Here is a 24639-nt window from a genome sequence, read left to right on the forward strand (position 1 = left end):
GCCCTGGCTGTCCTGGAACTCACTTTGTAGACCAGGCTGGCCTCAAACTCAGAAATCTGCCTGCCTCTGCCTCCCGAGTGCTGGGATTAAAGGCATGCACCACCATGCCCGGCTTCTAATGAACTTTTAAATGTCTTGGTGTGGGCCAACAAGATGGCTCAGCTGTAAAGGTGATTGCTGTCAAGCCTGAGAATCTGGGATTCTCAGTTCTGGGGACTCACACAGTGGACAGAAGGACTAATTCTCATAAGTTGTCCTCTGACCTCCATATCTACCCATTTGACACATGCATGTACATACACATACACACATGAGCATGCATACACACTAGCCAGGCGTGGTGGCACACGACTTTAATCCCAGCACTCGGGAGGCAGAGGCAGGTAGATTTCTGAGTTCAAGGCCAGCCAGGTCTACAAAGTGAGTTCCAGGACAGCCAGAGCTATACAGAGAAACACTGTCTCAAAACCAGCCAAACAAACAAACAAAGCATGCATATGATAAATATGATAAAGAAATTAAAAGAAAAAAAAAAACCTTAACCTATGGGATTAGTCCAGGAAATTTGTTTTTTGTTTTTTTAGATTTGTGACAAGACACAGGAATCTGAATTAGTTTTTGAATTTTCTAATTATGAGTGTATGTGTGTGTGTGTGTGTGTGTGTGTGAGAGAGAGAGAGAGAGAGAGAGAGAGAGAGAGAGAGAGAGAGAGAACAGGAACCCACAGACATCAGAGGCATCAGATCCCCTTGGACCTGGAGTCCTGGAGTTATGGACGGGCGGCTGTGAGTCTGTTACCATGGGCGCCGGGAACAGATATAGTCCTCGGCAGGAGCTGCGTATGCTCTTAACTGCTGAGCAATCTTCTTAGCTCTAGACAGGGAAAGTTAAAAACAAAGCTGAACTCTTCCCAGGAGACTTTGCAGGACACACAGTTGGGGACCTGCCTGGATCCCTGTGGTATCAGATTCTCCTAAAGTTAAGCCCCTGTGAGGAGGTGGTGGAAGCAAGAGGCTGAAGTCCACCTTTGCAACCGGCAGCCTGAGACTCAGCTGTAACCATTGAGAACCACTCTGGCCTGCACTTCTCCTTCTGCCTGGGGGCAGTGAAGTGAAAACCCAATCAGTTCTGAATCGCACCGGAGCACAAAGGAGCTGATGGAGAGGATGGATGCAGAGAAAGTCCCCAAGTTCCTGCTCAGCTGATTCTTCGTCGCAGACCACAGGCCTGGCCTGTTCAACTGCAGCGATGTCATGACTCAAAATCCCTGTGTATGCAAATGCCAGGAAAACTCTTTGTCCTTGCTAGCTTTCTTGAAAGCGCCAAAATTTTATTCCAACTAAAAGAAAAAAAAAAAACTAAAAAGAAAAAAGGAAAGTCTGGGCAGTTTTCTATTTTGTGGAACTGTCTGGTATCTGAGAGCACAACGCGTTGTCATGTAATTGCAACACTCATGAGCCAGGTTTTGCTAGAGTCTTGCCGTGGACACAGAAGACCCAACTTAAAAAAAAAAGTCAACAAACTGAACTAACGAATTCCTCAGCCTGTCCACTCTCCTCAGTCCTTGCTATCCAAGATGCAATTATGTACACACAGCCGGATGCAAATGAAGTACAAGGAAAGGGCACTCCATGGAGAGTGAGGGAGAGAAGATCCAAGAGATTGTTGGAGATCTTTAAGTAGGTTCTTTCAGACTACAACGTAAGGCCTCAGCCATCCAATTTTACATGAATAGACTTAGCATTGCAGACCCAGGCAGTGGCATCCGAGGACCAGAGACTCTGTGCACAGGCACATGTGCACACATATGCATGCACACGCCGCTTGACATGTGGTTCTGAACAGCTCTCGCCTTTAGGAGGTCATAGTTACTTTCCGGGATGTGGGATGGATTACTGAGAGCAAGTGATAGAAAGACATTGAAACATCTCGTTAGAATGTCTGCTGCTGGTGCAGTGTTTACAGAATATCTGCAGACTTTTTTTCTTTGCATGGTCACGGAGAAGGGAATTCTCAAAGAAAAAGGATGTTGGGACATGAGAAAATAGAGAGCGCAGCCCTGCCCGTCTCTCTGTATATGATCCCGATGAATCGCTCACCCAAGTTGTTCTTTGTATGTAAAACAGAGCAGAGATAGCTCTGACCACATTCAATCAGAGTGAGCATCACACAGCATAAGCAACCTAATCACTTTACAGCTGTGGCCAGCACATAGCAATACATGTGCTTGACAGTATTACAGATTCTGTTCATATAAATCATTTCTCATCCCCCAGAAGCCTGTTCTTAGAACAGAGTGTGTGAGCAAGTGAACTCAGAGAGGAGTCTGTCATTTTCAAGCTTGTTGTACCAGAGGTGGCTGTACAAAACATTGGGTCAATACTGGTCCTGGCCTGTGTCTGTCTCATTTGTCTCCCTCACTCCCTCTCCCTCTCCCTCTCCCTCTCCCTCTCCCTCTCCCTCTCCCTCTCCCTCTCCCTCTCCCTCTCCCTCNTCTCCATCTCCCTCCCCCAATCTCTCCCCCTGGGGAATGAACCACATGCATGCCAGATGAGGTCTTTACTACCAAACTTCATCCCACTTCAGCCCACTTTTAAACTTTTATCTTGAGACAAGATCTTCGTAAAGAAACTAGCCATGGACTCATTCTAGTTTAATCTGATGTCAAATTTGTGTTCTTCCTGCCTCAGCCCCTCCTCGTGCTGGGGTTATTGGGCTTCCACAGGCCCAGCCTGACTGTAGCTCTGTTTGCATTAACTCCACATAGGATGTTGGAATTAAAATGCTTGTTTTGGAATATATTGACCTGGAATTAATAACAAGTGATGGTACTTGCAGATGTGAGTGTTTCTGCAGAGTGAACCTCCTTGTGTAAGAACTTATGTAACACTCATGCCTCCCCTACTAGTCCCAATCCCTGGGTTACTGGGTCACCACACTGGTTGCCACCAGAAGGTGTCAGCTCCAAGGCAATGCTGTGCAGTTTACAGGGAGCTATTGTTCCATCCTGTGCTTTCTTGAGCCATGGGTGAGCTAGAGAAGAGCAGTTGGCTTCCCATTGAGCCCTGCACATTCCAGGCCTCTCAAAGCATGTCACAGCGAGAGGTCCTGAGCTCAGCAACTTAGCAGGCAAACACAGCAACCATTCTGCTCTGACAACGCATTGGTGTGTGGCCTCTTTAACCAAAAGAGGCAATCTGTCAGGCTATAGGCACTTTCTTTGAGGTTAGTTATAGAGTGAGCCATTCATCCTGGCTTCCTGGGAACAACCCAGAGTTTAGCACTGAAAGTCTGATGTCCCTGGAAGCCTTTCTCTCCTATGCAAAAGCTAGTTATCTTTCAGCTAGGCAGTCCTTAGGCCCCAACAAAACACCTAGCAAGCTTAGTACAGAGACTGAACCCTAATAGGTTCCACCCTCCAGCCTAACTAGCAATCAGAAGACAGGTGAATGGATTGGCTTTTGATTCTGTGAGCCTATGTGCTCTAATGGTTTTCATCAATTGCCTTTTCCATCCAAATTAGCTCTGTTAAGGCCACCCGGTGAGCATGTTCTCTTACCATCCGCTCGCTCCTCCAGCCCTGGCAAACACAGCAGACGGAAGGTAACCATGCACTGACCTTCCCCACTTTTTATTCCAACCACTCCATGGCACACGTAGGCCCTCACTCTCCAGATGAGTCTTTTTCTAATGAGCTTTCTTTGATCAAAGATAAGTCCAGCCCAGACCACAAGGAATACAAGTCCCCGCTACTTCAACATTTAAGTTAAAATTGCCCAGAATCTTGCATGTTGTTACCAAAGCACACAAGCACCCACCCTTGGGTAGGTAGGCCACTGCCATTCTAAGCTAGCATTTGAATGAACAATAATCCGATTTCTGCTTATTACAGGTGGCAAAGAAGTTATCCTTGAAGATGAACGAAGTTGGCTTCTATGAGCCATTTATGGATGAGCCCAATGTCATCCCTAACAAACCGTACACAGAAGAGGAGCTTGTGGAGTTTGTGAAGGAACATCAAAGGTACCCGAGATGACATGTGGAAGATGGGGTGGGAGGATGTCAGGGTTGACAGTCCAGAGCCATGAAGAGCAACAACCTAGAGTAAGACCCAGGAGAACAAAACTGGCCAATGTGGCTTTGTCAATCATTGACCAGTATCAAGGATGCTACCACTTCTGAATAAGGCTCTACACTTGTAGGTAGGGTTAGACTACCTCCCGAGTGCAGACCCCTACCCCCACCCCAAGCCAGAGTAAGATATAGATGAAACTCTATACTTTCAGTGACAACCTCCTGTGGGTAGAACAACATTCCAGGTGCTTTATGGGAGCAACTTTGGCGATTCTCCAACCTATGGAGTTGGTATTCTCCCAACGTCACAGCCATGAGATAAGTCTGAATAATTAAATAATATAACCAGGGACAATTCCACACGTTCTACAGATAGCTCCCAGGATAGGGATATTTGCTAAGACTCAGAGCATCTCCAGCAGGGGATCCACAAACTTTTTCACTGAAGAACCACATAGTAAATATTTACACAGTTCTGAGGGCAAATGGCTTTGTTGCAGCTGTTCTGCTCTGGGATCCAATTGTATAAGCATCCTTGCTCAATGTGTAAACAGATGGGTGTGGTGAGGTCTAGTTACACAAACAAGAGGCCTTGGCCTGGGCTGGCCCACCAGCTGGAGCCCTCTGCCTCTGCTCTGGAGGGAAGAGCTATCTGGGAATATGGAACATGGTAGTGGGTCCACTGTGTCACCTCTCCTCCCTCCATATCATGGACAAATGTGTTCACTGAGCCTGAAGCACCCTATCTCTACACCTGGACAGTCTTTGTCCCTGAAGAGAGTCAGCGCTGGGAGGGTAAACATGACATCTATTGTGTTTCTGATGGATGATCCTGATGACAAAAACTGGCATTCTATATTTCAATAATTGCTGTCTGTCCCATTTCCTTGTTCTTGGTTGGCTCTGGACTTTCAGGAGTGGTCTCTATCTATGACGAGAGGTCACTAGGAAGGTGCTATCTCTGTTCCCTCTGACCATCCCCATACCCTTGGTGTGCCTTGGATCTAAGAAGGCTGTGACTGGGCTGAGTGGGTTTGGGCCTAGCTCTCTCCTGATAGGGCTGGTGGAAAAACTCTGCTTCCTTGTGGGCAGAGATGAAGTCAGGGCTCCTTGGGCTTAGGCAGAGAAGCCAAAGCCATCTTTGCATGGGCTGAGGCTTAGTTTCTTCAGTGGTGAACCTTACTCAAGGGCGCTCCTTTGTTTTTCAGACCCACCCTACGTCGCTTGCGCCCAGAGGACATGTTTGAAACATGGGTAAGAAAATGGCAGAGTCTTGTGGTGTGTGTCACTTAAGAAGGGTGTCCTCTGACTACGAAGTCTTTCTGAGTGGGGTGGATATATAGGGAGTGTGGTATTGGGAACACGGACTGCTTCATGTTCACATCAAGCTTAGGTTTTCCTGGATCCAGTATAATCCTCCTGAGTACTAGGTAGTATTACTTAGATTTATTTCCCTTAGTCCCTGCCTTCCACTCATGTGCCACCAGCGACTTAGGGCAGCTTAGTGGAAGAAGCCCAAGTCTACAAGGTCATAGAGACGTAGGTTCAAGTCCAACATTTGCCTTTGAGCAGCCTTGTGTCTTTATCTTGCATGTGGTCTTTTGAATTTTATCTACTCAATTAAAACTGGGACTTTTCATAATAACAAGTGGGGTGGTGTGTCCAGGATATGAGAGGTGCTTGGCTAGTGAATGATAACTTTTTAAAGTGTATCAACTGAAGACAGTAGAAGGTGGTGACATCATCCCCTCTGCTAGGACTGTGTCCTAGACTGTCCTAGACTCCAAAGCTAGAGACTCACCCCACTCCCATTGTAGCTTCAAGTAGTGTCTATGAACAAAAACAACCAGAGTCTGTGGGACACTTTCTAGGCCATTGCTGGTTTCCTTTCACTTAGACTGGCCAGCTCTCCAAAGTGATGTAGGACAAATACTATTTTGGCCCATTTTACACATAGAAAAACTATGACCATCTTAGGTTAGCTACTCAGGAACATGTGACTAATAAGCATGGGTTCTTGGGGTGCAAAGCTATCTGGACCCAAGTCTCATGTCTTCTTCAGTATCTCTTCCTAAAGTGGCTGTGTACCACAGGCTGACACTGTGGTATTGGTGCCTATGTGTGATGATATAACAGTCAAATGACAACTTGTAGGAGTTCTTGTCTTCCACCATATGGGTACTGTCTTAGTCAAGGTTTCTATTCCTGCACAAACATCATGACCAAGAAGCAAGTTGGGGAGGAAAGGGTTTATTCGGCTTACAATTCCATGCTGCTGTTCATCACCAAAGGAAGTCAGGACTGGAACTCAAGCAGGTCAGAAAGCAGGAGCTGATGCAGAAGCCATGGAGGGATGTTCTTTACTGGCTTGCTTCCCCTGGCTTGCTCAGCCTGCTCTCTTATAGAACCAAGACTACCAGCCCAGAGATGGTCCCACCCACAAGGGGCCTTTCCCCCCTGATCACTAATTGAGAAAATGCCTTACAGCTGGATCTCGTGGAGGCATCTCCCAACTGAAGCTCCTTTCTCTGTGATAACTCCAGCCTGTGTCAAGTTGACACCCAATATCAGTCAGTACAGGTACCAAGGACTAAATCAAGTCATCTGTTAAGTGGCAAGTGCCTTTACCTGCTGAGCCATCACACCTGCCCCAGCAGTTTCTTCTGAAGAAAGAATTATTGTATTGCAGAATAATTTATAAGACAGGACTAAAGAGCCTTCGATTAGTAGTCCCAAGGCAATGCCATTGCATAAGGGGGCTATAACTTGTTTTCTTTCCATTTGTTCATTTGGTCTGAGGAATTTCAATAGAGATGAAGGAGATAGAATAAAATAGGAACAGTGGTAACAAAGTTGGTCAGTAGTTGGTGACACTCATTTCTTCTTGGTATGGCTATGTTTCCCATCTTTTACTGAGTTTTCAAGAGTTTTATAGACTTGGGCTCTTTTGAGTTGATAGAAGTTATATTAGTAAGAATTTGTTACACTGTGTTAAGAAGAGAGTTGGTGAAGTGAAAGCTGCTTTCCCAGATTAAATACTAAGGGTTGAAAAGAAGAAACAGTCTCGAAGTATAATACCTTGGGGCAGGAGGAGAGGCTAAGCTTGTCAAGGCAATCGTTGCACAGGCCTGGGAAGCTGGGAACCCCAAGAACTCACATAAAATTGGAAGGAAAGGACTGATTCCACGAGGTTCTCTGACTTCCACATGCATGCTGTGGCATGCTCCTTTCCCCTCATCATAATCACACAATAACAACAACAACAACAACATAAAAATTCACAACGCCAAGCCAGGACATTCATTGTAAGGCAAGAACATATAAACAGCTGAGGAATCTGCAGGGGAGCATGGTGGGTCCCGCAGCCCCTGCTCCTTGGAGTCTGGTGCATGGCCACTATATACGTAGGCCCGTTTTAACCTCTTTATGCACATTCACTGCAGGCAGCAGCACTGAGCTTGTTCAAACAGTGCCACTCACTGTTGATGCTATGGACTGTATCTGTATCTCACCCAAATTCATGGTTTGAAAGCATGATGTCAAGTGTGGGGACTTTGGAAGTTCAATGGTCACCATGTCAGAGCCATTGTAGTTAGGGTTACCCTGATGAAAGAAGCCCCAAGTCGTGCGTGGTGAATCATGCACGCACTTGCAGCAGGAGGCTAGTAAGTTGGAGGCCAGCTTCTGCTACATAGTGAATTTGGAGCCAGCTGGGGTTACTTAGAGAGATGCTATCCAACAAACAGAGAGAGAGAGAGAGAGAGAGAGGCTCAAAAAGACTGAAGACACTGAGGAGGGTGCCTTTGGTCTCCCCCCCCCCCCAACAGTAAGACATAATCCTCCTGGATTCCTGCTGTTACTAAGCTACCCAGTGTATGACCCTTATGACTCACAGGATGAACCAGCAGAGGGCATTGGGCTAGACAGAAGCAGCCAATTGCACTTGGGTCTCCTCTTGCTCTATGACTTTGATAAGTCACTAGGATTCTTTAAAGTACCGAAGAGGAACACAATGGGCATTTGCAATTCATAGTCCAGGGATTCACAAAGAACTTACCAGTTCTATTTGCACTCATTTGGTGCACAGACATACATTCAGATCTCACCAGTTCTTTTGTGGCCAGTGGTAGATATTGTTGCCATTTTTGGTGGCTATTTTAAGGCAGAGTACCTTCTGCCTGGGAGCTTATCATACAGCTGTGGAAGGAAGATTTCTCCAACTCAAAAGAGAATATCCAGCTGGGAGGTGACATATCCCAGCACTCAGAAGTAGAGGGAGGAGGGGATCTGTTGTGAGTTTGAGGCCAGCCAGGTCTACATAGGGAGCTCCAGGTCAGCCAGAGAAACATGATGAGATCCTGTCTCAAATAAAATAAAATAATAAAATGTAAAATGAAAAAAAGAGAATTCCCATGACACATTGAAACTCACTGCTTTGTAAGCTAAGTTTAATAGGAAGAAAGAAAAAAGAAAGGAAAGGAAAGAAAGAGAAAAAAACAGAAAAGAAAGGAAAAAAAATAGATTCAAGACAGCACTGTCTCCAGGCCAGCTGGATGATCTACAGAGCCCAGGCTTCTAGGCTCAGAGAACACTGACACCCTGGCCCATGGCACTCTTTTTCCCTGTGTACACTGATACTCACTAAGCAACTGGATAACTCATGAGCTTGCGTGGATAACTGCATTGTGGGTTTATTGAGGAAAAATCCCAGCATGTAGCACAGGCCCTGCGTCTCCACAGGTGCCCAATACAGGCTCATGCCCCCATTCCTGAGATGCTTGCAGAGAGCCTCTCTGTACCTCTGTTACCTAGGGCCCATCTCAGCTGAGAGTGGTGACAGGCATACTTGGAATAGCCTGTCAGAAAATGAATATGGATTCTTAATTCTAAAACCAATTTCCAAGTGCACTCTGGAAGGGCAGGCAGAAATGAAGGCTGCTTCACAGAGTTATGGGTGCTCAATTCCAGCTGATGGCAGGCGACAGAGACATGGGACCGCCTAATGAGACCTGATCGGGATAGTCTGTGTGGCGGTAATAGCAAATGTACAGCCGTGAACCTCAGCCTCTCTCTCTGGTCACTGCTGGGTTTTCCTAATAACCTGGTGCACACACATATATGTCTGTAACATTCAACTCCCCAGGGGATCGGGCCAACGCAGAGCCCACTCTTGTTTTTAATAATAATATTTTCTATTTAATCTATCTTGGAATTTTGGGAGGTTTTGTTCATCCCAAACTCAAAGGGAGAAAATTAGCATTTAGATAGGATCGCAGGAGCATTAAAATCAATCGAGATGGAAATGGTTGGAGGGGGTCGGGTCCCCACCCCCATAGGATGACTCTGTTATGACACTAGGCTTTCCAGTGAATACCTCTCTCTTGGCAGCTGCTATCAGTATGCACTTGGCTTTGTTTCTCCCTCTCATAGCATGGAGTCTCCAGAGGGTCACATTTCCTACACAAGAGGCTGCTCCAAACTCTCACTCTTTCTTCCCTGGTCATAATCAACACACAGGCAGCCTTCCTATCCTAGGTGTAAATATGAAATTCTCTTTGCTATCTGACAAGCTCCCTAGTTTGCCTTCCTTTCTCTGGCAATCCCTCCCAGGGCACATCCTCAAACAACCATAGTCCCAAATTCCAACCCCTCCTTGGAGCTCCCCACATTCATAGAGATGTTCCCGTTGAGGAGGTGGCTCAGGGGTTAAGAACACTTACTGTTCTTGTAGAAGACCTGACTTCTGATCCCAACACTCATAATCCAGCCACACACAGCTGCCTGGGGAGCTAACACCCTTTTCTGGCCTCTTTGGATATCATGAATTCACGTGGCGCACAAACATGCACCTAGGCAAACACTCATACACATTTTAAAAAAATCTTAACAAAATATTTTTAAAGGATTCCTATTGATCTGGAGTTGAAATCTGAAAGGGCTCCAGGGAAACGACTCAGATCTCAGTGTAGGCAAATCAGGAGGTGTTATTGATTTGTTCTGAGGGCTCTGCTTCTTCAGAGCCATTGACTGCATCTTCATCTCTTGTGTGGATACCAGTGACCCAAGTCCCGGGTGAGCTGAGGACTCTTTACTGCCCTCAGAGGGTTTAGGATCTGCCAGCCATGCTTAGAAGTCCCTGTACCCTGGTCCATCCCTGATGATAACTCCTGGTGGGGAACCTCAAAATTCACATTTGCAGAAGTATCTTGAAATTGTCACATTTGATAGAGCTGTTTTCAGAGTTTTTGTTGCCCCTGGAGCCTCTGATAACCCAAACTCATGCTCTTCCCAATTTTCCCTTTGCCGTTGCTCTCGGGACTCACCAGACTACAGGAGTGAGACACATTCATTGTTAACTCTTGTGTCTGTTGTCCTGTCTTACAAATCCATTGTTCAGAGCCCCTTATTGAAGTTCCATGTGTTGCTACCAACCACTCATCAGCATCTATTTCTTTATATGTGCTTGACCTGCTCATTTGTGCCTGGGTGTCCATCCCCTCCCAATTCCTGTCTCCTGGGTGTCCATCCTCTGCCAATCCATGTCTCCTGGGTGTCTACCCCCTGTCCATCCCCTGTCTCCTCTCTTCTGCCAGCTTCTGTGTTGCTGCCCCGACACACATTGTGTCTCTCTTCTCCTAAGAGGAAACGCTCATTCTTTTCTCTTTCAGGAAGACGACTTGAATGGGATCCACATTGTGGCCTTTGCAGAGAAGAGTGACCCAGGTAGGATACCTTCCCCGCCCCCACCCCAGCCTGTTTCCACCCTGCACCAAATCTGCTTAACCATTGGCAGGAACTTCTCACCCTTCCAAGCCCTCACCATTCCAGTTCAATTGTAAGAAAGTGGTCACCTGGTAGGTAGGAGTGTGTCTTCAGTGGCAAACTCAGCTAAGGGAACTGTAGAACTTCAAGGAAAGTCACACAGCTGGGTGTGCAGTCCCAGCTTTGGGGAGGCAACAGGAACATCAGCAGTTCAAGGCTATCGTGGGCAACTTGAGACCATTGTGTTCTGATACTCAACTTGGGAATGAGCACATTCAAGCACACAATCTTACAGAGGGTGTGTGTATGAGTATGTGTGTGTGTGTGTGTGTGTGTATGTATGTATGTGTGTATGTATGTGTATATGTATTGTTTCTGTTCACATTAAATGTTTGTCAGTTTATTATCAAATCTATATAAACCAATCCTATTTTAACATAGTGATAAATGTTATGTGTTCCTCTGTAAAACACCATCTGTGCACAGGAATGGCCTAGAGACATCTGCCAAAAAGTGAGGCCAGGGTAGAGCAAGCAGCCTGCTTTCAGAGTGCTAATGACTCCCCCTACCAGTGGAAGGGAAACATTGCTATTCTTGCACTGTAGACAACTTTCCCTGGTTTCCCTCTTATGAACACCATGGAGGGAGAAGGGAGAGAATGATGAGCTGTGAAAGAGGCAAAATGCTGGTTCCTGTGGCAGTGATCTCCAAGACAGGCCTCCTGGGGGAAGGTGAGAGTGCACATAGTAGGCATGTATGGAAGGCCTGGAACCATCCAGAACTCGGTCAGGGTAATCTAGCTGCCAGGCTTTGGTTATGAAGGTTTGGAGCAGGGTTCCAGAACCTGACAGGTGTGCAGCTATGACAGCAAAGCCACCTTAGCCTGGTTCAGACAACACTTCAGAAACCATGGTTTCATGGATCACAGTGGAGCATCAAGCTTGGGGACCACTGTTCCGGGGAATGTGGTAACACAAGGTGTTCTTCAGGAACCTCAGCCATTGCTGTAGGGTAATATCAAGAGAAGGGCTCCAACAGAGATTCAGACCAGGGCTGGCAGTGCTGGCCTAGCATGCACGAAGCGCTGGGCTCTATTCCCAGTAGTACAACCCCTGCGTGTGATAGTGCAGACCTGTAACCTCAGTAGAGATGGGAGGATCAGAAATGTATGGTCATCCTCACCTATGCCTTAAATCCAAGGCTAGCCTGGGGTACATGAAGCCCTGTCTCAAAACAAACAAGCAAACAAAAAATAAAACACAAACAAACAAACAACCTGAAACCAGGCAGCCAAGCAATAGCAACAACAAAAAAAAAAAGATCTTAGTCTGAGACTAAGAAACTAAGAGCTGGAGAGGTTCAACTCAATCCCAAAGAATACCATTCCGGGAGATGTGAAAGAAGGGACCTATTGTCTCATCCATCGGTATAAGCCTGATTGCTCACAGCGGCTTACCAGGGCAGGTGCCCAGGGAATGTTTGTGGAGCAAGTACTTAGATCTTTCTTATTTATGTGATTTTGTTTTTAAATCAAGACAATCCACACACCATGACAGCCATTCTTTAAATGCAATGTCTGAGTGGGTTTTAAACTCACAAGGCTGCGCAGATGTCGGCACCACCTCACCCTAGACCTTTACCAACAACACCCACGGAGTCACTCCCATTGATGATAACCACTAATTGTTTATCATCGATCTGTCTGTTCCAGATATTTCATATAAGTGGAGTCTTTTGTATCCGGCATCTTTTCTTTAGCATAATGATATATATATATAGTATATATCTCACATATATGTATTATTATATATATACTTACTATATAATATCTATTATAATATCTATCAGTATATGGCTGTTTTTAAGATTGAGTAATATTCTATTGCATAAAAACCAAATGATCTGTAGGCTAGTTTTTCAAATGTCCACGATTTGCCAGGTTTCCCATCATACACTTGGCAGAGCTGGGAATGTTCCTCAGGGGGATCTAGGTTTTTTGGGGTTTGTTTTTACTGTAGTGTCAGGTGCTTTTTACAGATCTGGCACCCTCAGCTCCCCAGGTTTCCAGGCTTTAATCAGACTGAATCGGATCCTTGGTGTTGTGTGATTGGGAGTTGCTGCTGGCAGCTGCCTGCTGGCAGGACTCCAGGGGGCTTCCTTCCCACCCCACTGCCCCCTTCCAGGGTTGCAGGGAGGCCTGTCTGGCTGTCCGGAACAATAGAACAAAGAGGTCTCCCTGAACTGCAGAAACCTGTTTGACAGAGATTGCTGCAGTCATGAATCAAGCTGCTGAAACTACTTCCACCTCCACCCTGTGCAAACACCCCTGGGCCCTGGAGCCCGGCCCTTTCTCCAAATCCCAAGCCGAGGCTTGTCCCTGGGGAATGGAGCAATGTTGGGAGCAGAGGTCAGGAACATGGTCTTTCAGAGTCAGGGGTGCCTTCACACTCAGGGCTCCAACTGAAAGTTGCTTTGATGAAAGTCCCTCCCCTCGACTTTGTGGTCAGGCAACATTTACCTGCCAGGCAGTGCAGTGGTGTGCACACTGGGGCCCCCAGGCCAGGCTGGGTTGTAGTTCTGGAGAGTGCATTCCAGCAAACAGTCAGATTCCTTTCCTCTTGCTAATAGGTCATCCACAACCTTATGCCTAACCAGACTGCACCCTTTCTGAAGGAGGAAGGTGGTAAATCCCGGATAGCAGATGCTTCTTAGAGAACTCCCGTGTTGAGGAGCTGTGAGGAGATGGCTATGTTAATCCTGAGGCCACTCTGTGATATGTGTGTGGCGATTGTTATTATTCTGGTGGTGGATGAGAAAAGCTAGTCTTAAAGACTAATTGAACCACACTGCCCAGCTCCTCTAAGCCAAGGTTGACATTGTAACCAGCCCTTGTGACATCCATATGCACCAGGAGTAATGACAAAAGTGGTGTTGTGACCATCGCTGTCACAACAATTAAACAAGGCTGAGGGAGGATGCTGAGGCTGAGGGGGGAGGCCGAGGCTGAGGGAGCACTGGAATGGACAGTGGGCTGTCTGACTTTCTAGCCTACACCCTTAACCACAAGGCAGGCAGACTTCTGCACCTCTCAGACGACATCTGACAGCCAGGTGATCATTCAGTGTGTCTCCCTCCTCCCATGCTGCCCTTCTCTGCCTTCAACAATTGAACCACAGATGATGGTTCAGTGGTGTGCATAGGCTTACAGGGTCAGGGGCATGGTAGAAAACTGAGTTGATGTTTGCTGAGGGCTCCCCTTGGGTGTGGTCCTCTCTCTGATACCACTTCCCAACAGTGCCACAGCTCCAAGCTTGTGTGGTGTTGCAGCAGGGCTGAGGGGAAGGGGCAAGGGCTGGTAGATCAGAAGAGCAAGCCGAGGGAGTGAGACTGGAGCTGAGCCACTTGGCAGTGGAGGGTCCCATGCTTGGCCAGTCATCCTCCTCAGGCCCACTGATGTTCCTCGATGCGGACTGTGACATTACAGCAGAACAGCAGCACCTGTCCGATCAGTGACCTGGCCCCCAAGAACTCTCCTTACAGTTCTGACCTTTCCATCCAGAGTTCCTGTTCTCCCTTGGCAGAATCTTTTCTCTGACAAGAATCCACTTCTACTCTCTGGGCCCTGTAGGCCTCTCTTGCTGTGAGCTTTCATCTCTGTGCCTGTAGGCAGCCCTGGCTGGGAAGGACATGAGGGCATTCCCAGGCCTTCCAGACTTGCCGGCTGGCTGTTGCTCCCCACCCGCCTCTGCATGCACCTTCTCTTAGGCTGCTTGTGCTCAGAGCAGAACTCTGTGACAGGTTTGAAAATGAAAGACTCTTCCTGGCTGCTCCCAGATGCGTCTGCATCTGCATTGGGCTGACATCTTCTTTACGATATCTGATGAAAGGTTTGCCACGCGGCGTTTCTACATGAGCGCACGCTGGATGGAAACCCTCCAAGGGCACTGGGAATATTCACACTAACAAGCTAGGCACATGAGGATGGCTGCTGTCTGCAAGCACAGAACAGATTTAGCAACAGGCCCTGGAAGGATGCTTCAAGCCCTGCTGCACCTGAGCTTTTCCTGCCCTGGGATTCTTGCAAAAAACGGACTGAAGATCGAGTGTCTCCAATAGGAGCACTAAGTGCTTCTTGGAGCTTTATAAATTTAAATTTGATATACTAACCTCACTATTTGATTATTGCTGGGTGTTGAATGGTACTTACACACCCAGCAAATACCAACCCTGCAGATCCAGGCAGTTATTCTGTATTTCTCCATATACAGAGGAGGGAGCATGCGTACGATGAAGGTATAAATATCAGCCCCAGCTCTCATTAACAGGCAGAGGAAGAACTGGAACTCCAGCCCAAAAGTCCATCCCTCTACCCCCATGTGCCTCTGTATTGTGAAAATGGATCATTTCATTTTTTTCCCACACCAATTCTGGGATCCAAACGTGAGATGCTGGGTAAGGAGTAGCAAGACTTTCCTGCTATAGCACATCTTCAAAGCCACCACATCCCACTGTGGCTTTTATTCTGAGTGGCCACATCGCTGCAGCAGATGCTCTTTGAAATGGTGAGTTCCTGACCTTGTGGCTTCCTCCCACTCCCTAAAGGTCCATGTGTACAGAACTCCATACAAGTAAAGACCAATGGGGCTTTTGGAGAAAGGGCCCAGGGTCCTCTGCTTCATTCATCTCTGACTCAACCTGGCTCTGGGTCTGTAGCACAGAGAAAGTCACACCCAAGGAAAAGAGCAGATTCTTCAAGGCATCCTCCACGCTGGGTAAAACTGGCCTCTAGCCTGCCTAGCTGCCCACCAGCCACATGGACGATGATAGGATTCCACAGTAGGCGCACAGACAGAGACCCTTCAGTTCACGGCTGCCTGTAATGTGGAGTCAGGAAGGGCATCTTCCAATCTGTGTGGATTGAACATAAGTAGCAACAAAGAGGAGGTTGGGAAGAAGGGGCAGAGCGGGTAGCATAATAGGCCTGTTTGCTCCTGGGCCATGGCTTGGTCTGAGACACAATCACCTCTGCAAAAGGGCCCTTTCCCTAGATGGTTGTGAGTGACCTAGAACTGGTCCCCTAGGGCTTGGTGCAGGCTCATTCCCACCAGCCTCTGCCAGGGAAGCAGGAGAGGATAATGACCGGGTTCTCTTCCAAACAAGGATGCGATTCCCAGGGGCCACTTGTTTGCCGTGGGAAACCTGGCCAGTGCCTCAGCCCTGGGTCCTGAACTCACAGACCTGGCGTCTAGGGCCTGGGAGGGAACTGCAGTTCTCACAGACTTCTGTATTTAGGCCATCGCAGAGACTCCAGATTTCCTTAAAGCACCACTGCATTGAGCAATCTCCAACCCCACCCTCCCACCCCCTAGCAGGACACAGCTCAGGAGCCTGTTCAGAATCAGGGCCAGGACTTTGCTCTGATTTCTCTGTCAGAAGAGCAGAGGCAGCCCACAATCCCCTCTACCCCACCCACATCCCAGCATCAAGGCCACACTGGACATCTCCTCCCTCGCCTAGCCTGGGCCTCCCTGAGAACTAAGTTTCACAGAGGGCTTGGGAGTCTCAGATACAGAATGAAGGAGGGAAGCTGGCAGCAATGTGGTAGGGATTCCGAGACTGAGACCACAGAGGGAGGATGGGTAATGAATGGCTGTGGGCATAGCTTGAAGACCCGAGTTGTTCTGCTCTGTTGCTTACCCATGGATGACAGCAGCCAGCCCCCTCCTTCCAGCTCTCTGGAAAGTGAAGGCAGCAAAATCTTCCATACAGACAAACACAAAGATGAAACACAAGCATCCTACTCCAGAAGAGCTCAGTATAAGAGGGGGGCCGAGCAGCATGTGGCTGTCCATCAAAGAAGAAGGCAGTGCAGAAAGGGAGATTTGTATGTATTTGGACTAACAGCTCTGGGGTCAGACTTTGGGAGGGGAAGAGGGGCCTACTCTTAGAAAAAAGATGGGGAGATTCCAGTAGGGGCTTTTTACAAGCTTGGAGCTCTTTGTCAGCTTGGGGCTTTACTGCCATGAAATAGCTATTACTGGGATAGGCAAGATGGCTCAGTGGGCGAAGGCACTTGCTGTTAAGCCTGAAGACCCAAGTTCAAACCTTGGGACCCATGTTATGGAAGCAGAGAACAGCAGAGAAGAGAGACAGCAGGTTAGCCTCTGGTGTCCACACACACAATGACAAGGTAGCATGTGTACAACCCTCTCCCTCGTGAGCCACAGAAATGTACATGCACAGAAGATAGGCAAGCGCATGTAAAAGCAAACTTTAAGACAAGTAGCTATTATTATCATGAACCCATTAATTCACAAGGAAAGGTGACATCTTAGATATTGCCTTAAGTGACAGTCTAAGGGATTGGGACTGAGGTCCCTTGGTCCCAAGAGTCATGTGTGTAAGTGTGGCACAAAAGTGAATGAAAATCCCTAGAGCTACAGGCAGGTGCACATAGAGAGTTTCTTAGCCGTGGCATCCCAAGGCTGTCCTTGGATCTTGATTTAGTTTTTGTGCCGTTCATGTCAACTGCATTCATTTTGTTCTGGGAATAGATAGTATTTGAGTTTGCCTTGCTCTCCCTATAACATGAAAAACATTCTTTACACACAACACACACACACACACCACATACAATCTTAAACATGGAAATTAAGCCTTATGAATTCTTTTGTTTAACACAGATTTGAATGCACTGTTTTGCAGAACCCAAATTTTGCTTCCTTTTGCTCCTCTGTAACTGTGGCATGAGGAATCTCTGCTCTCTTCAGTGGACCCAGCCTCACACTAACTCAAGTCTACTTGAACATCATCTGTGTTGTTGAACCTTGCTGTCTTTGTGACTTACGAACCTATCCAGGTCCCTTTCACATTTGCATCCCATCTTCCAGAGAACTGGCCATGTCACCTCAGTTATTGTCCCTTTCTTCTCCAAGGAGTGGAGTCACAGCTGCAGGTGTCTGGGAGGAATGCCCTCTTCTGGTCTATGCATCTGAAACCATAAATCCACATTATTACTCTCCATTAACTTCCATATTACACCCTCCTTGGACATTACCACAAGGCCAGAAGAGGAGTTACAGCATAACTCAAACAGCAGCAAGGACAACTGGGGTTGGAGAAGGGAGTCTGGACTTTTCCAGTCACACCTATATGCAGCCAATACAGACTCTGTTTTCCCCTTCCCCACCCGCTTGGCAGCAAGCATGTGGATTCTAAAGTACAGCCCCTGTGTTTGTCCAGAGGGTGTGACGTGACAACTCAGCTAGCACGGAACCATTATTTAGAACTGGACTTAAAATTTCTATCTTGAATGATGCACTACTGAATGGTGGAAGCTGGTCTGACAATTGGTCCTCTAGCCCCACCAGACACCTTGGTACCCAGATATGGATGGATGGGATCTTTGTCATCTGCACACACTGGCATCTGTTGAGAAGTCTGTTCGGCTGGCTCTGTGGTCCTTGTTCCAAGCAGGTCACCCCAGCCTCCTCCTCCCACCTGCAAGACATTGTCATATTTGCCACCTCGATCACATCTCTGTTCATGTTTCTAAGACACACTGGCTGTTGGTGGCTCATGCACAACTTTCTTGCATGAGTAGTAGGGGCCTTTGCTAAGGGCTTCCTTGATTTTTTCCATTTTCCTTAATTTAATTGCTCAGCAAAGTATGAGTTCTCTTCTGGATCCCCTGAACTTCCAGAGATTCTTCATGTAGAGATGTAAATACATGACTTTGTTCTTCACGTGTATGCAAACACATACACACACACACACACACACACACACACATTTACTGCCACGGACCTACCAAGATCAAACCACTTGTCTCTGCTCTAGTTGTGTGTGTGTGTGGGGGGGTGTTCAGGGTTTACAGTATCACTTACTGAATGTTCTTTCAAACATTTTGCTTATGGAAAAAACCTGTATGCTGTAGGGCTTGGGCTCCAAGTGTGGAAGACTTGTCTCTGCTTTTCCTATGACTCAGCTCTCCTCTCTGGGGCAGAGAGAGCTGCTGACAGAGGGCAGGGAAAGCTGTGTGTACCAAAGCTTGTGCTGGAGCAATGGGAAGAAAGAAGGATGCTGACCCCATTTGAAGGTGTTGGGGACTCCAGGTTGCTCTTAGTCTGTAGAGCAGATGTTGTAGGAAATCCAGGAATGGCACAGGCTTGGAAATACAGGATTATTGGGGACAGGCAGACAGCTTCCACTGCCCTGGGACTGGCCATGATCACCAAAGCTACTCAGTTTTCATCTCCTGGTGAACAGATGAAGGTGACCCTTCATTTAGAATGGGGCCTTTCGCTGTGACCTTTCAGATTTCTTTGTTCAAAGTTGCCATTGTTTTCTGTGTCGAAGCTCCTTTGTGTCTGCGGCTCTTCATCTGACTCATTTTATAGACTCACTCTGTAATTGAGGGTATGTACCAGATGGCCAAGAAAGCCTTGTGGAAAAACCGTGCTCTCGCGCTCCTCATGAGGAGCAGTGTGCATGCTGGCTGACTCAACTTTCTTGAACCCTATTCAGATGGCTATGAGTTCCTAGAGATCCTGAAACAGGTTGCCCGGGACAACACTGACAACCCTGACTTGAGCATCTTGTGGATTGACCCAGACGACTTTCCACTGGTGAGTGGCCCAGGCCAACCTCCCCGCCCTCCCCCTACCCCCCACCAATCAGGGCCTTTACCACCCATATTTGTGTTTAGCACAAAACATTCAAGTGTGAGGGACAAACTAAAATAGTTGAATGTGTTTGAAGAAGCCCAGAGGCTAATGCGTATGGAGTGTGTTCATATACTTTTACTAGAGCCTATAGCCTCGTGTGGGTATTGTAGTGACCAGACTTACTTTCCTTACTTCTGGGACACCAAGAGCTGACGACTCTTGGAGAGGCCAAGCCGGGGGGGGGGGTGGCAGAAACATTCCTTCTTTAAGCAATAATAGGACCCCTTTGTGTCTCTACCCACCACTCCCTGAGACTCTAGAAGCAACCTAAATTATTAGGGAATAATTGCAGATTTAAGACCCTGATGAAGCAAAGGGGCATCCAGTCTGAGGACAGAAACCATGCCTAGCTTGTTTGTCACAGCTCCTTGGAAGGCAGGAGAAATTTGCCACCATGGTGCTAGCCTGTGTTGATGAGCAATAGCAAGAAAGCGTTGTTAATTCTTAATTTTGGACACAGTACATGGAATTCACACCATGCATGGACACAGTGATGATAGTGGAGGAAGCCACATCCTCTGCTACTATGAATGTTCCCTATTGGCCAAGTTCAATGTGGCACCAAGAGCCAGGATCCCCAGCACTGCATGACATAGAACCTGGGTCTTTTCAAATGCTTTGAAGACTAACACATAGGTCTTAGATTACAGTTATTTGTTTAATGATGTCCTCATAGCTCATTCCCTCAACAGCCCTAAAACCAGGTACTATTAGAATTCTTACCTCAAGAAGAAAGGGTGATGTTAAACCGAGCAGATGTTAAACCCTACTGTGACTCATAGTGAAGTCATAGCTTGCTCTATTGAGTGTTTCTGGTAAGGTTAACTGCTGGTGATGATACAAATTCGGTTGCTCTCTGGCTGTGAGATACATAGGTCATGACTTGTGAAACTGATTGGACAGCAAGAGCTGACATCGAATCCTACACACATTGAGATTGGGTGAACCAAAGGCAGAGACTTCCATGGTAATTGAAGCCAATGGCATAATTCTGGGTCAGCATAAGAAAGCCATGGCCACAGAAGCACACAGGCTTAATCTGTTGATTTAATGCTGGGTATGTTCCGTTTCCCTGGACTGCTTCATTATGTCAACTTTTAAGTGATCGGCCATTCTTTTGGGCAGTTCTACATCGACCTTGGTTCCTGCCAAGCAATCTCTGGAGAGTTCTAATTTCCAAACCCACCAACATCCCAGTCTGTTCTAGGCCCTGCGTTTACCAGGGAGACCCCTGCCCCTGAACATCTCTATTTTCTTAGCTTTATGGACGCCTTTAGCTCAGTTAGCCTGACCCAGCCAGAGATTTGTCCAGATGGAGCCCTGCTGGGCTGAAGACATTTGGCTCGTGTCTGCAGTTTATGCCAAGTTAGAGCCTATCAGAGTTCTCCCAGCCATCTCATGTGGCTGGGAGGCACCAGATAAGGGATTTTAAGAATGGAACATTGAAACGGAGGTGGAGAGAAATGGCTCTTTCATTACACACAAAGTATCAGTGAACGAGTCAAATTTGGGAATAGCCATCTTTGTGATAGTCTCCCTGAGAGCTGTGGAAGCATTTATGGTCTACGTTGTCACAGTTAGCGCTATAGTATCTTTTACTCAATGCTTTAAAGAGCTTTAATGCTGGAGGCAGCCTTCAATTTCCTAAGTGTCCACAGCTCTTTCAAAGGCATTTAACCAGTCCCTATCCGGCTACTATGGAAGGCTGGCAGGTGGGTCTAGTCACAGGGAGAGCCCTCCACCCACTGTCTAACTTGGCCTTTTTGTTGCTGCAGCTTGTTGCTTACTGGGAGAAGACTTTCAAGATTGACCTGTTCAAGCCACAGATTGGGGTGGTGAATGTAACCGATGTGAGTATTCTTACCAAGGGCTGGCTGGTCAGACACCCTGTTGGCAGCTATGCAGGCCCAAGCACAAAATCACTCAGGAGTCTAGAGCAGTGAGGAACCCTTGGGTCTTTTCCAAACTCTTGCAGTATGGCCCAAGACTGGGTTCTAGCCAGTCCCAACCCTCTCTAGGAGTACATTTCCTTGCTTATGGAGCTAGCCTAACCTGACTCATTGACCTAGGACTTTCCACCCAAGAACATTCTCTTGTGCTCTCTTCCTGAACTAAAGAACAAGGCCTTCTTACACAGGCTGCTCATGCCCAGAGCAACCATTACCTAAGGCGGATAAGAGATTGATACCCAGAATCCCATGCTAGCGGCCACCTACTCTGTAGTCAGGTGACACTGACAACAGAAGAGAAACCCCCTGACAGAAGTTTAAGCACTGATGAACTGAGGGTGAGAAGGGCTAGTGAGATGATGTGACAGAGTGGGAAGAAATTTAGACTCAGTCCAGACATCTGATATGCAACAAGACAGAAGTGGGGCAGATTCAATGAGGTTAACAGTGGGAAGAAGGAGCTATAATGAGGGCCCACCTCAGCTAGTACAGGAATAATCTTTTGTGAATAGGGCCAATTAGCAATGTCTTTTTGCCCCATAGAAAGTGCCCTAGCAGTCTATACATTTCCTGACTTTTGTGAACCACTTTTGAAATCTGAATGAAAGTTAATTACTTAATAATTAATTTTGTTTGTGTGCGCGTGTGTGCACAGATGTATTCTCTTGGGTAGTAGAATACAGATTTCTTTTACTGTTATTGAAACAGAATACTGTGCAAGACCGTTTCTGCAACTTGGCATTTGCATTTGTCTATCTGTATGTATTCCTGCTAGGTGTGAGAGACTTGGAGGCCCATTCAACACAGCTTGGAAAATGCTGCCCTGCCTCGGCCCCCACCCATTTGCTCATTGGCTCATTCTGTTCTTCATTGCAGGCTGACAGTATCTGGATGGAGATCCCAGATGATGACGACCTGCCCACAGCCGAGGAGCTGGAAGACTGGATTGAAGATGTGCTTTCTGGAAAGATCAACACTGAAGATGATGACAATGAAGAGGAAGATGATGATGGTGATGACAACGATGATGATGACGATGATAATGATAATTCTGATGAGGATAACGAAGACAGCGATGATGACGATGATGACGATGAATAGCTCCAGCCCCGTGTGATTCTGATGAGTGACATTACAACCACCATGTACCATACAGACAGCCCAAGGGGGGGCAGCAAGCAGTGGTGCCCACACCTAGTCAGCTCTTTTCCTTTCTCCAGCATCTTTTTCTAGTCTGTTCTTGGCAGGAGCGGTACATTTCAGTGAATGCCTTTCCAAACCCAGCAGGCTCACAGTGCAGGGACAGAAGGGGAGTGAGTCCCATGCTGACTACTTCTAACCATTGAGGAACAAACAGCCCTTGTTCTTTGCTAGACAATCAGGGTCATGGAATTGTGGGAGTCTGGGGACTGTGTCTCCTGACACCTCTACTCAAGTTTACTTACTGTCTTTGATCCAGATGGTGACAGAACTGACAGCTTGCTATTAGTTCACAAGCAGGGAGTGGCCTTCTGATCAGAGTCCAGGAAGGCCACATGATTATCTAATCTCCCGCCAAACCCAGAGCATCTGTGAACTCAGACCCAAGCCTTTGGATGTCAATTTAAATGCCTTGAAATGTGTGGGCATTGCCATCATTTCTGGAATATTAGGATGATGAGTGGGGGTCATCTAGCTCTATGAACATCCCATGAAATTGCCAAGCCTCATATATTCACCAGTGGTAAGAGAGGAGAGAGGCTGAAGGATAAAAGGCTTTTCATTTTTCTGATGGAGACTGTTTAGGTCTCTGAATGGGTCTGCTGGCTGCCCAGAGTGAGCTGGGAACTTGAATGCACCCTCTCTGTCCCCGCTAGTGAGCTGTCCCATTCTGAGTTAAAATCGCTTTATCCAATGGTCAATTAACTCTCCCCTTTCATCAGCACTCCCACACTTGACCAGGGCAGCGACCATTAAGAGTTCACGATGCCCTGAGGCACCAAGGAAAAAAAGAAAAGAAAAGAAAAGAATCCCCCAGTGCCTTTTGAATTGTCGGAAAGTGACAGTGTGCTTGGTAGTGGTAGTTGTTAAGTGTCCTAACTTAGTTTTGAAATCTGTTAACATGGAGAAGACTCTGTGTGGTGTTGTTTTTGAAACTGGGGCAGTCCTTTTATGGAATAGTAATAAACTAATGGACACTAGACTCGTGTTTTGAAAAGATCGAGGCGATCTTGATGATCCTATCCCGGTCTTTGGGGGTTTGTTCAGTTTTGCCTGGCTGGATCCAGTTCTACCTCTCTGCACCTTTGGCTGCCCTTCTAGGTTTAGCATTTCACTGTGTCTCTCCCCACTATCCATGTCTCCAGGCATGAGCATCCACACCCATCAAACACTACCCGAGTGTTAACGACCTCCATTGTGGGTCTCTTCCCTTCATCTTTGACCTTGGTGTTTGATCCACTTGGATTCAAGCTGCAAACTTCAGATTCAACACAACAAAGCCGTTATCCATTCTCCTTCCCCTCGACGCTTGTCCTTTCCATGAAGCCCCAGCCTGGATGATTGCTATTACTGTCTATGCCATTGTCTAGGTCCCTGGAAGTGCCTTGCTCACCTCTGCTCCCACCGCACTGGGTGCACACTCGTGGTCACAGCACTCATCATTGAATTGATAACACACTACATGGCCATCCTTTCACTAAATGCAGGCTTTAAGGGACAAGGCGTTTACTTATCTTTGTATTCCAAGCACTTTGCTCATCACAAAGCAGGGCTTAGTTATTGAATCAGTCAGTGAACAATGGGTCAGCCAAAGCAGCTGCCATTGCCTCGCTGTGCTGGGCAGTGGAGCTTACAGGGCACATAAGGTGCCTCACGCTGTGTTAGGTAACAAAATACTTGAGAGAAACAACTGAAAAGAGGGGATTTTACTTCAGCTTACAATATCATTGGTTTTAGCTTAAGGTCTGATGCCTCCACAGCCTGCAGCTGGAGCTATGGCAGAAGGGAACCATGGGAGCAGCTGCTGGCCTCACTGCAGTCAGGAATCACAGAGAACGAGGGAGGGATCAGGATTCCAAACTATCCCTTAGTGTCCCTCCCTCCAGTGACCTTCTTTCCAGTCTCCTAAGAGTTCACACAGTTGTGAA

At 47.1% G+C, this 24639-nt stretch overlaps 1 protein-coding gene across 1 annotated transcript in view; it reads left to right on the top strand.

The window, feature by feature from the left end:
- The window catches only part of Casq2 (calsequestrin 2), a 59471-nt gene extending 35763 nt beyond the window's left edge, over positions 1-23708 (top strand). The window contains exons 6-11 of the mRNA XM_021157821.2: positions 3893-4023; positions 5283-5328; positions 10743-10797; positions 19363-19463; positions 21338-21412; positions 22388-23708. Coding sequence (XP_021013480.1) covers positions 3893-4023; positions 5283-5328; positions 10743-10797; positions 19363-19463; positions 21338-21412; positions 22388-22612 — 633 coding nt within the window. The 3' untranslated portion in view covers positions 22613-23708. The remainder of the gene's footprint in view (positions 1-3892; positions 4024-5282; positions 5329-10742; positions 10798-19362; positions 19464-21337; positions 21413-22387) is intronic.
- The last annotated feature ends 931 nt before the right edge of the window (positions 23709-24639 follow it).

This window comes from Mus caroli, chromosome 3, assembly GCF_900094665.2.
Source record: "Mus caroli chromosome 3, CAROLI_EIJ_v1.1, whole genome shotgun sequence".
Taxonomy (NCBI): Eukaryota; Metazoa; Chordata; class Mammalia; order Rodentia; family Muridae; genus Mus; species Mus caroli.